Genomic DNA, 12414 nt, shown 5'->3' with positions numbered 1-12414 from the left:
TGGATGACTGACGAAATATTATTAATGATGGACGACCGCAGATCATTTAAAAACAAAGACCGAACCAAACAGCAGCAGATTAACCGACAAATACGAAAAGAGTGTCCCAAAGCCAAAGAACAGTGGCTGCTAGACAGGTGTGCAGAAATAGAGGAATTGGAAGAAAAACATGACCACTTTAACATACATAAACTCGCTATAGAAGTGACAGGTCATACAAAACCTTGCAGTTTTAACAGTATTGTAAAGGACAATAAATTAATTACTGATCCCAAGGATCTACTTCAACATTGGAGAAACTACACACAGCAACTATACTCAGACAACACTAGAAGAATCTCTGAAAGTGAATATAAAAGTGAACCCTCCCCCAAAATATTGAAGTCAGAAGTTGTAAGGGCAATCAAACAGAGCAAATGGGGAAAAGCACCAGGCCCAGATTTTAATGACATTTATTTTTAATGACATTTATTTGTCCAGTCAAATACCACAGGATTTGCTTCAATCAACCTTTATACCAATCCCAAAAAAGCCAAACGCTAATAGTTGCGACCAATTCCGAATGGTCAGCTTATTGAGCCAGGTCCTAAAACTCTTCTTAAAGATAATTTACACAAGAATAAAAAACAGATGTGAAAGAGGCATTAGCCCCACACAGTTCGGTTTCAGACAAGGATTTGACACAAGAGAAGCACTTTATAGCTTAACTGTCCTACTTCAGAAATGCAGAGATCAGCAAAAAGATGTCTTCCTATGCTTTATAGAATACCAGAAAGCGTTTGATTGTGTTAATCATTCAGAATTAGTAAGATTGCTCCAGGAACGTTAGATAGATGAGAATGACCTTAAAATCATAATGAACCTTTATATGAATCAAGTGGCGTCTGTGAGAATAGGACTGGAATCTACATTATATTTCTCAATCGAAAAAGGTGTACGACAGGGTTGTGTTCTGTCACCCCTCCTTTTTTATCTTTACTCTGAAACGATTTTCGATGCAGCCTTAAGTGACACTGAAGATGGAATCAACATCAACGGACAGACTATTAGTAATCTTCGCCATGCTGATGATACAGTCATAATAGCTGATAGCCAAGAAGCGCTACAACGACTAATAGATAGCATAAACACTGAAGGAGAACGACTGGATTTGAAGATTAATATAGACAAAACGAAGGTAATGGTGGTTAGCAGAACACGAAATATGCAATTAAATATAAGAGTAAACAATAAGAACATCCAAAAGGTCCCCAAGTTCAGATATCTCGGTAGTTGGATAACTGAAGATCTAGTTCCAGACATAGAGATACGTAGCAGGATTGAGCAAGCCAGAATAGCATTTACTAATATGAGAACCTTGCTAAGCGACAGCAGCCTTAACTTAACGCTTCGATATCGCTATGTAAAATGTTACATCTACTCCATCCTGCTATATGGTGTAGAAACCTGGACCATAAAGGCCAATGTGATGAACCGATTGGAGGCCTTTGAAATGTGGGTATTTAGAAGACTACTTAAAATTCCCTGGACAGATCACATAACAAATGTCGAAGTATTAAATTGAATGAGCAGAGAACGAGAATTGCTGCCAATAATAAAAAGAAGAAAAACTGCTTATCTGGGTCATATATTTCAAAATTACAAGTACCACTTCTTAAAGCTTATTTTCCAATCTCCATCTCATTCTATCGTTCCATAGATCGTCCTCCAGTTTTCTTTCTCTGATTTCTTTATCAACTCCTTCTCTCCAACTTCTTCTAGGCCTTCCTGGTCTTCACCTACCTCTTGGTTGCCATTCAAGAATTTGTCTTGGTATTCTATTCTCCGGCATTCTCCTTACGTGTCCGTACCATCTGAGTTGTGTCGTTTTGATGTCATCAACAATATTATGTGTAACCCCCATGATTTCTCGGACTCTCTCGTTTGTTATTCTGTCGCGTCTGGAGATTCCCGCCGAGCGGCGCCAGAAGTCCATTTCTGTTGCTCTAAGCATTTTCTCTGATCTGTCTTTTAGGGGCCACACTTCGCATTCATATGTTGTGATACTTTTTATTATGGTGTTGTATATTCTTCTTTTATTGTCTTTAGAGATGTTTTTATCCCACAGTACGCTGTTTAGTAAGGCTATGCCTTTCCTTCCCTGTGTATTTCGTTCCTTAATGGCTGCATCTAATTTTCCGTCTTGAGTGATCTTTACTCCTAGGTATTTGTAGTTATCACATAGTTTGATCTCTTGATTTTCCTCTACGAGAAGGTTATGTTGATCTCCTCCGATACTCATGTACTCAGTTTTTTCCATATTCACTTCCAAACCCCACTCTGTAAACTCTTCTAATAGTTTTCGCATCATGTAACTAAGGTCTTCAGAGTCCTGTGCGATGATGACCTGGTCATCCGCAAAGCACAGAGTGTACAAAGTTAAGTCTATTAGTGGTATGCCCATATTCGTACATTTTTTCTTCCATTTGTTGAGTGCGGCTTCGAGGTATATTTTGAATAATGTTGGGGATATACAGCATCCTTGTCATTTCATTCTTTAAACAATTGAAATTGGGTGCTTGATTTTTCTGTACATTGTGGTAACTAGCATTATCACAAACTATTGCTAAATTAGGTGGTATGTTGGGTATTAACTTCTCTTTTAGCCATTTCTCAGTCTAAAATTAATTTCAGAATAATCATCTCCAGATGTGGTCCCTGATTTAAATATCAACAAACTATTTTTAATAAAACCCATTTCTCCTCTAGCGCGAACGATTATAAGCCTTTGGCCTATAGAAATAACAGAACATAAACCTTTTGTGGAATCGTCTGTCCAATTTTTCGAGGAAGTATATCCACTGTGTATATATACTTCATCTAAATAAACGATTGGTCTATTTTGCCTTCTGAATTATTTTATCTGTCTCAAATATTTTACTCTTAAAATTCTTATTTCCATTTTTTTTCACCAAAATTTTACGATTATTTTGTGTTTTTCTCCATCTAAATTGCATTTTTTTAAGGACTCTTCTTAATGAAGTTTCTGATATATGGATATCTAACTCTTCCATAATTTTAATATTTAACCGTTTAACAGTAACACGACACTTGTCTGTTTTGGTGATATATTATTCGGCCAATATCCCTAATTTGATATTGATGCAGATTCCTAATTGTTGATTTCTTAACAAAGTTTTTTCTTGGACTGGAAAATGTAACTTTTCCAGTTGTTTCCATTGACTCTTCTCTCCTTGAAATTTTTTTTAACGGTAGTATAATAAATACCTATAAAAAATACAAAACCACTTCATTCATCAAATTACTCTTCTTTCTTTTTACATACAGATATTATTGTACCAAATTATAGTGAAAATATATATTTAAATAAAAATATTGTTCTATCTATAACAAGCAAATACAAAGAGGCAATAGCTCTATATACAGATGCGTCTAAATCTCCAGATGGAACCGGATACGCTTTTTTTATACCATTGGAACATATAGAAAAGAAATTCAAACTGAACCCGGAAACTTAGATTTATACAGCAGAGGCTATTGCAATATATGAAGCTTTATTATATGTAGCTGAAGTTGAGTTTGCCCATATTCTAATTTTGTCGGAACATTACTTCGAGAGTGGAGCTACCAGTGCAAGGAATACTCTTTTGTGAACCAAAATAGATACTCGATAATTCAGCCAGATATTCCCAAATTTCCTTGGTACAAGTCTTTTAGAGCTTCCAGGAGGCACATAACCTCCATTATTAGAATACATTTCGGACACGCATGTTATCCAAAGCACTTATTTAAAATAAAGGTTTTGGATGATGACAAATGTGAGCATTATGGAAAGGAAAGTGATTTAGATCATATATTTTTTGGTTGTTCTAAAAACAGAGTCTACTCGTCCAAACTTATAAATGATTTATTAAAATATAAAATAGCAGCTCCTTAGAATATACTATATTTATTATCACTTGGCTCTGTAGATATTTACAACTCCTTAATTAAATTTTTAAAAGACAGCAAATTATCATTATAATTCTCTAAAAATTATTTAGTTAATCTTGTTACCTTTGTCTTAAACCATTTGTATAACTGCCTCCTCTCCGCGACCTAGTGTTGTTGTGTCTTATATAAATAAATGCCTTGATAGGTCCCTAGGCGAGAAGAGTGTGTCCCTGTTCTCCTAATATCGATGTAATAATCTTTTATTTTGATAGGGCATTTAGGTAAATAATTATAATGATGACTGTCTTAGTCCTTTTGTGTCTGGCTGTATGACGATAAGTCTAAGCAAAAAAAAATTCACAAAATTGTTATCTTTTTGTACATTTTTTAGTAAGCTGGTTTATATTCACAGAAAAATTTAATAAAACTTAATGTAAAGATATTCAATACATAACAATATTGAAAGCTAGGTTTCAATATAAATAAACTACATAATATTTTTACCTGTTGCTTGTGAAGTTTGCCGTTTGATATCCTTTAAAGTAACACCTTCTTTTTTGTTTTATCCATATATTTAAATACGTTAAATATTATTTCACGACTTTGTCCTGATATCACGAATCTACACTTTTATTTTCCACGATGGCAGATATTATCCAAATACCAGTTGCAAATACAAACACAAGAATCAAACAATTAGCTTTAGCATTCACTGTATCCCATAAATTGTCTATTTTTCTTATCGAGCGTGTTTTTTAGTTTTTCATTTCATGATTTTCTCTACGTGCCATTTATTCTTGGTCATTGTTCTAGTTTAATTCCTTTATCGTTGTTTGATGTGGCTAGATATTTTATTTGCTGCGTTCGCTATTTTCTCTATGAGTTTCTGTTATTTTTTATCCCACTTTATTGTTATACTATTAATTTACAGTTTCTGATACAGTATTTTGCTTTTTTGCTTTTCTCAACGACTCTTGCCTTTTGAATCATGCTTTCATTTTCTGTTAACTCTGAATGTATAAATTTTTCTTTTCCTTTTAAATTTCTTTTTGTTTTTAATAAATGTTTAAATTTAATAAGTAATCTTTTTTTTCGAATATTTGTACTTAAAATAGCGATTCTTTTATATAAAAAGAATGCCGCAGTCGTGGTTTAAAGAGACGTTATTACCAAATTTACCGAATAATGGTTCTGCGTCGACAATGCATCGTATCACTTCCGTAAAAAGAGATTCCCTAACAATACCTGGAATGGCTAGTGAAAAGAGACATTTTTTCTTCGAGGAGTTATACCACTTTTAAAAAGAAGAACACGTAACAAAGCAAAACTGGTGCAATTATATCACTCATACTTACTTACTTACTCCGTGGCGTTACAACCCTTCGTGGGTTTTAGCCGACTCGACAATATGCCTCCACTGTTTTCTATCTTGAGCAACCTCCATCCAATTCTCCGCCCATAGTGCTTAGGTCTCCTGCTATATTATCTCGCCACCGGAGACGAGGGCGTCCGCGTAGTCTCCTTCCAGTTGGGACTTCCTCCCACACCAGTCTTACTGTTCGTTCGTCAGAATGTCTTCTGAGGTGTCCTGCCTATTGGAGTCTTCTGGACTTTATTTCTTTTATGATGTTGGCGTCTGGGTAAAGTTTTTCGAGCTCTTTGTTAGTTCTTATCCTATATTGTCCTGATGCTTCATCCAGCATAGAGCCAAAGATCTTCCTTAGGATTTTTCTTTCCCAAACACATAGACTCTCTTCGTTTGCCTTTGTTATCGTCCACGTTTCGCTTCCATACATCACAACGGGTCGTATGATTGTTTTATAGACCTCTATCTTTGTACGTCTTGTTAGTTGTTTCGATTTTATAAAGTTTTGGAGGGCAAAAAGACATCTGTTGCCGGCCTGGATCCTGTTGTTTATTTCTTGTGATCCGTTATTGTTTTCAGTTATCGTTTTTCCAAGATACTTGAATTCTCTAACGCGCTCAAAGTTAAAGTCATCGATGGTAATGTTCTGACCGATTCTGTTTCTGCTTTGGTTATTGCGGCTCATATACATATATTTCTTCTTGTTTTTGTTGATTTGGAGCCCCATCTTCTCTGCTTCCTTCTCGAACCTCACGAAAGACTCCTTCATCCTTAATCGTGTGTTTCCTATTAGATCGATATCGTCTGCAAATGCCAGTAGTAAGTTTGGTCCTTCTCGATGAAATACTGTATTCGGTTTTTCGATTCTTTCATTTCTGATTATGTGTTCCAGAGCTAAGTTGAAGAGTTGTTGTGAAAGTGCATCTCCCTGTTTTAGTCCATTGTTTATTTCAAATGTCTCCCAGTATTGTTGTCCAACTCTCACCTTACATCGTAACCGTTCCATAGAGATCCGTATCAACCTGACTAGTTTTTTTGGAAAGCCAAGTTCCTGCATCGCTGTCCACTGTCTGGCCCTGCATATTCTATCAAATGCTTATTTAAAATCTATGAACATCTGATGAAGCTCACGATCAAACTCCCAGCATTTTTCCATTATCTGTTTTATTGTGAATATCTGGTCAATGGTAGAGCGGCCTGGTCTAAATCCGCATTGATAATATCCAACGATTCCTTCTGTGTATGTTTTGGTTATTTCTAGCAAGATGTTTGCAAGGATTTTGTAGGTGGTGTTTAGGAGTGTTATTCCCCGGTAGTTAGTACATTGCTTTTTGTTTCCTTTTTTGTGTATTGGTACAATAACCCCCTCTTTCCATTCATCTGGCATTGTTTCTTCTCGCCAAATGTCTTGAATTAGCTTGTATATAGAACTGTACAACGCTTCTCGTCCATGTTTTAAGCACTCAGCGGGTATACCATCGCTACCTGGTGTCTTATTATTTTTAAGTTTTTTAATTACCTGTATTACTTCTTCGTATGTCGGGTATTGGTCTTCTATTATTAGTAATTATATCACTCATGCCGTCGAGAAATCGTAAACTAAGATGTGGACCACGGATAACCTGCGATATGAAGTAAACCAATTGATTATACACGCGAAGACAGTAAAGAGAATCCAACATCATGGATGTCGAGACGACATTAATATAATTAAATATCTGTGAGTAACCCCGATTGTTCTATAACCAATGAAGTGTATTTATCAATCCAATTAGCGTACGAGCTTTTCGGGTATTAGGCTGGGTGTACAGGAATTGACTATTTTTGAGCATTTTCCCTTAAGAAATCTCTTCGACAGCTTACGAAAAGTTGGAATAGGAATGTATAAACGGTTTTGCTCTAAGTCAAACTGTTTGGATGTCACAACTGTCCAAAATGTGAAAATTGCTAATTTTCTAACGTCAATAACTAAAAAGCATTTTAACTTATATATACACTAAATCTATTACCTATCGAAATTTTACTAACCATAGTTTTTCCATAATCGATCGATGCAGTTCCCGAAGGTCCCACCCTGTATAGCTATCAGAAAATGTAATTTAAAATATATTTTTAGTTTAATAAAGTTTACAATTTTAAAATTTTTAAAATAAAATTCTCGCTATTCAAATTCATACCTCTTATTTGACTATTTGAAGACAATTGTTTGTAAATATATGTATTTTATAATAAATATCTAATGTCTTCCTGTTTTATTCTAATTTGCGTTATAAATTAAAATCAAAAAGGGTAGTTTTACTCGTAATAGAGCCCCGCCGTAAAGATCTTTGTACGGTTCTGTACGTGACCGCTACTTGTACCTTTGTACTGCTCCGCACATAACGTGGTATGTCCCCGTGCAGATCCGGTAAATGTGCGTTCCTATATTAAGGCTCCCCCAAACCAACGCGGAAAATTCGCATTACCTGCGGAATTCCGTACCGCATACGATTCGCATTGAATTGTTTCCACTGTGGTAAGTATACAAGTTCAGACAAGTACGATTTTCGTCGTTCGGGTATGCGTTTTGTCTGCGTATTTATTCGTCCGGAATCTTAGTTCGCACTCGACAGCGTTTTTATCAGTTTCGCAGTGGTTTCGCATGTGAAAAAATTGAAAATGGAGAGAATTATTGAGTTGGTTCGAAAGTATCCTATTCTCTATGACCTTTCTCATGAAGATTATAAAAATGTAAGGAAAAAGGACAAGATTTGGACTAGAATAGGAGAAGAAATAGGCGAAAATGGTGAATAGTTTTACGATTTGTATTGGTTTATTTTTCTACATCTAAGACTAAAGAAAAGCAAAGGCCTAAACAATACTATATTTACTGCAAGAAGAGTCCATTATTTTCATCGTGAACAATCTATTCATAGTCCTGAATTAAAATACGTGGCAAATTTTTCTCGAACAGAAAATGCCAGTCTTGCAGCTCTCCTTGGGTCATTGTCCAAATTTTGAAATGCTCCAAGTTCAGGCTCTGGTGGATCTAAAAGTTCTATGAATCTATCATCACATCTTTTTGTCCTTAGAAAATTATGCAAAATACATGCAGTTTTCACAATGAGAATACTAGGATCAATTTTTGTTTCCATTGGTCTGTAGAATATACGCCATTTTTGTGCCAATATTCCGAAAGCGTTTTTTACTACTCTTCTCGCTTTACAGAGCCTCACATTATAATTTTCCTTGAAAATATCTGTTCTGCTTTGACTGTATGGAAAGGGCCTCAACAAGTATGGTTTTAGTGCAAAGGCTTCGTCTCCAATTAAGACATGGGGGGAAAGTTCATTCTGGCCTGGGAGATTTTTCGGCTCAGGTACACCCATCTGATTTGTTTCAAATCTTCTTCCCATGTTGGAAGCTTCGAATATTCCACCGTCGCTGTTTTTACCAAAACCGCCAATATCAACTGAAATGAATCTATAATCTGGGCCAACAATAGCCATTAATACTGTAGAAAACTTATTCAAATAACACCAATAATTAGATCCTGTTTTGTCTGGACACTTGATAGTAACATGCTTGCCATCGATGCTACCAATACAATTTGGGAATCGCCAGGTATTTCTAAAACCTTCTTCAGATTTTTTCCATATTTCTGGAGTTGGTTCGGGCAAGTAAATAAGTTGCAAATTTCTACATAAAGCTTCACAAACTTCTACAACTATGGCACTTACAGTCGAAAACCCGACTCTAAAACTATGGCCTATTGTATAAAATGTATCTCCGGTAGCCAGATACCTAAAAAAGAGTATTTTGTTTCAGGGGATGAGATTAAAAAAAAATGGAGGAATCTGCGCGATACGTACGCTAAGTACATAAGAACTAATAAAACTAGAACTGGACAAGCGGCAAGCGATAAAAAAAATGAATATGGGCAGATCATATGGAATCGTTCAAACCGTTCCTAAATTTTGCTAAGACTGCATCCAATGTCACAGATGTTGATACACAAGAATCTGAAGCATTCCCAAATATAGAATCACCCGAAAATATATTAACGGATGAAAATTCCGCAGTACAGAAACCAACGTGTAGTAAAAATCTACTAACAACTCAGACAGATGATTCCCAGAATAAGATTCAACCCTCCTCATCGAAACCTACTCGAAATGAAGCTCCTAGGGTTACTCTTTCAAATGAAACTCCTTCTACAGGCAGAACAAACAGAAAACGCAATTCTGAGCCATCCACATCTGTGAAAGATATGATCAGTTATTTTGAGAGCAAAAAGAGAGTAGTGCATGATGCTACCGATCAACTGTTTTTGGCTCATGCTTCTACGGTAAAATCTTTCTCTCCTAGAAGGCAAATTGAAACAAAAATGAAGATTGCGCAAGTTATCATGGAGCAGGAGTTGCTTCAATTGGAGATAAGTTCTTTGAATAGCCATCAATCTAGAGCTGAAAGTACAGACACCTATCAAAACCCCTCTTCCGTCGGAAGTATTTCGGTTGTATCCCTACCTTCACCAAATGACACTGCATTACCTAAACAATCGAATACTTTTGGGTTCTATGAAGTGAATTGTGAAAATAATTATGTTACACTACACAACTTGGCGCAGAGTTGCAACCAAGCAGCTTCTCATAATCCATCAGTTTCCAACTATGTCAATTCCTTTGACCCTTACAATACATAAAGTATATTTTAGAGTTATTTTGATCCTTATTCTCTTTTACTGTAGTAAATTAATGATATAAATAATGCCTGCAGTTTTTTTTTCATTTTCTTACCTTAATGTTATGGCCAACCGTTCTTCGGGAGAAATAGCTTCTCGGTAATTCGTGTCTGATTTTCTAATATCATTTTCTACAAGGTGCAACAGTTCATCGAAACAATCTATTGTCATTCTAAAATAAATGTAGCATCTTTTATCGTCTTTTCGTAATTGAGGCATCAGCGTGTGATATTCCCCACATTTCAGTCTTTCTAGATTGATATCATGAACCCATTTTCTTCTTTTCCTAAGATTAAATTCATAATATAGTCCACCTTGTTGTTTTAGGATAACTATAGATAATAATTTTACCTTGAATTGTCGTCCTCCATTGCTAACATTACAAGAGCTTCTTCTTCATCTGATGATGTATACATTTTTGTGAAGAATTGAGATCACTGAGTAGTATTCTTTGTTTTTCGTTGTCACCAACTCTTCTCAATACTAGACACATACGAGTATGACGCGAATATATTCGCTTCAATATGAAGTTCTTTACGAATTCCGTCAGGAATTCGACTGCGAACTTTCCGTCACGAATCCGCTGCGAATAATTCGCGTTGGTTTGGGGGAGCCTTTAACCGAACCACACTCTCAGTGCGATTTTCACTGTAGCTACGTCTTTTATTCTTTTTTTGCAGGAACTCAACGATTCTGTGATGATATCCAAGACATGATCGGATTTGCTCCCGGATATTATTGGAGATTCTGCTGGAAATTTGCAGCGCCGGTATTTCTGTTGTTTATTATTGTTTACGGGTTGCTGGGATATGAACCTCTCTCCTACGAGAACTACGTCTATCCTGGTTGGGCCAACGTCCTGGGTTGGGTAATTGCTGGATCTTCAGTCATCATGATTCCTGCGATTGGACTGTACAAGTTTATTGTTACGCCAGGATCTTGTTTAAAGGTAACTAGCTATATTAGCACTCTAACAGTATCATTTTTGCAATTGTTAACCGTATATACGTCACTAACAACAAAAAATAAAGAATGGAAAAACGAAATAAATCAAAACACTCTGTGTTTAGGTATAGAGAACTCTTATAAAAGTGGCACATATATTTTAAGGACAATTCAAAAAAGTCAATAAATATAGGGTGTTCTATCACTTTATCTTGAACGTCCCATTTCTCCGTTAACGCAAAACCAAGTCCACAGTTTGACACATCTGTTTGCAGGTAAAATGTTTTTGAAAAATCTGGGCATGCTAACACTGGAGCTGATGTGAGTTTTGATGTAAGCTTTTGAACACGTGTTCCTGTTATTGGTCCATTTCCATTTTACTCTCTTTTCAGGAGCCTGTTTAGTAGTCCTGCTATTGTAAAATAGTTTTCTATGAATCGGCGGAACTATGAAGTTATTCCTAGAAAACAGCAGAGCTGACGCATATTTTTCAGTATCGCAAGTTCGGTTATAGCACTGGTTTTCTTCGGATATTTCGGACTCTTTACTTGGAGAATCTTCAATATTACCACGATATCATATAAGTAGGGGAATGCGAACTCTCTATCGCGGCTTGTCTCTTCCATAGCTATTTGCAAATAACCTTGTTTTATGTCAGAATTTCCGATTCTGGTTAACGGAAAGCTTCCCTACCTGATAGATCGTTGCATTGTAAAAAGTCGATACAAAAGCTATACAGGTTGTCTTTTTTTCTAACTAGTACAACAGATGAACCCCAACCACTTTTGGAGGGTTCGATAGTTTGTTCTTGTAACATCTTGTCCACTTCTTGGTTGATGATTTGTAACATGCGATGTTGTGCCGTCTACACGGCTGCTTGATTAAGTCACATCTTTTCTTCAACTTACTTCGTGTTTAGTTGGTGGGTCCTGCGACTCTCGAATTTTTTTTGTTCTTTTCTTAGGATCTTTTTAAATCCGTACTTTGGGTAGTGCCCTTTAAAATTTTACAGGTTTCTTCTCGAAACTGCGCATGTTGTGTAGTCATATTTTTATGTAATTAATTATAAACTTATTCTTTTAAATAAAGTCATTTCCCAGATTTAGCCATACGGCTCACACTCCCTCTAAGGAGAAAATTCACTCATCCCAGATACCTACGTTATCAAAAGGATTGAGCTCTGGTGGAACTCTTTCCATGTTATCGAGCCCTAGGTGACTTGGTATGTTGGAGTATCCCCCAAAAATTTTCGTACACATCTGGACGTCGCGAGGAGTACAGCTTTCTGTATGGCCTTATAGAGATGTTCATTTAGACCCAGCTGTTTCATGTTCTCTAGGAGGTTTTTGGGAATAACACCAGTAGTAGATAGAATAATAGGTACTGTCTGGATACTTTCCATTCTCCATTGTCTCCTGATTTGTATTTCTAGATCTCTGTACTTGGC

The 12414-nt window shown here is 36.1% G+C and overlaps 1 protein-coding gene across 1 annotated transcript in view; it reads left to right on the top strand.

Moving 5' to 3' along the window:
* The window catches only part of DAT (Sodium-dependent dopamine transporter), a 97542-nt gene that overhangs the window by 73472 nt on the left and 11656 nt on the right, over positions 1–12414 (top strand). Inside the window, exon 10 of the mRNA XM_072532462.1 lies at positions 10703–10971. Coding sequence (XP_072388563.1) covers positions 10703–10971 — 269 coding nt within the window. The remainder of the gene's footprint in view (positions 1–10702; positions 10972–12414) is intronic.

Source organism: Diabrotica undecimpunctata, chromosome 5 (genome assembly GCF_040954645.1).
Source record: "Diabrotica undecimpunctata isolate CICGRU chromosome 5, icDiaUnde3, whole genome shotgun sequence".
Lineage (NCBI taxonomy): Eukaryota > Metazoa > Arthropoda > Insecta > Coleoptera > Chrysomelidae > Diabrotica > Diabrotica undecimpunctata.
This window is presented reverse-complemented; position numbering and strand designations above follow the sequence as displayed.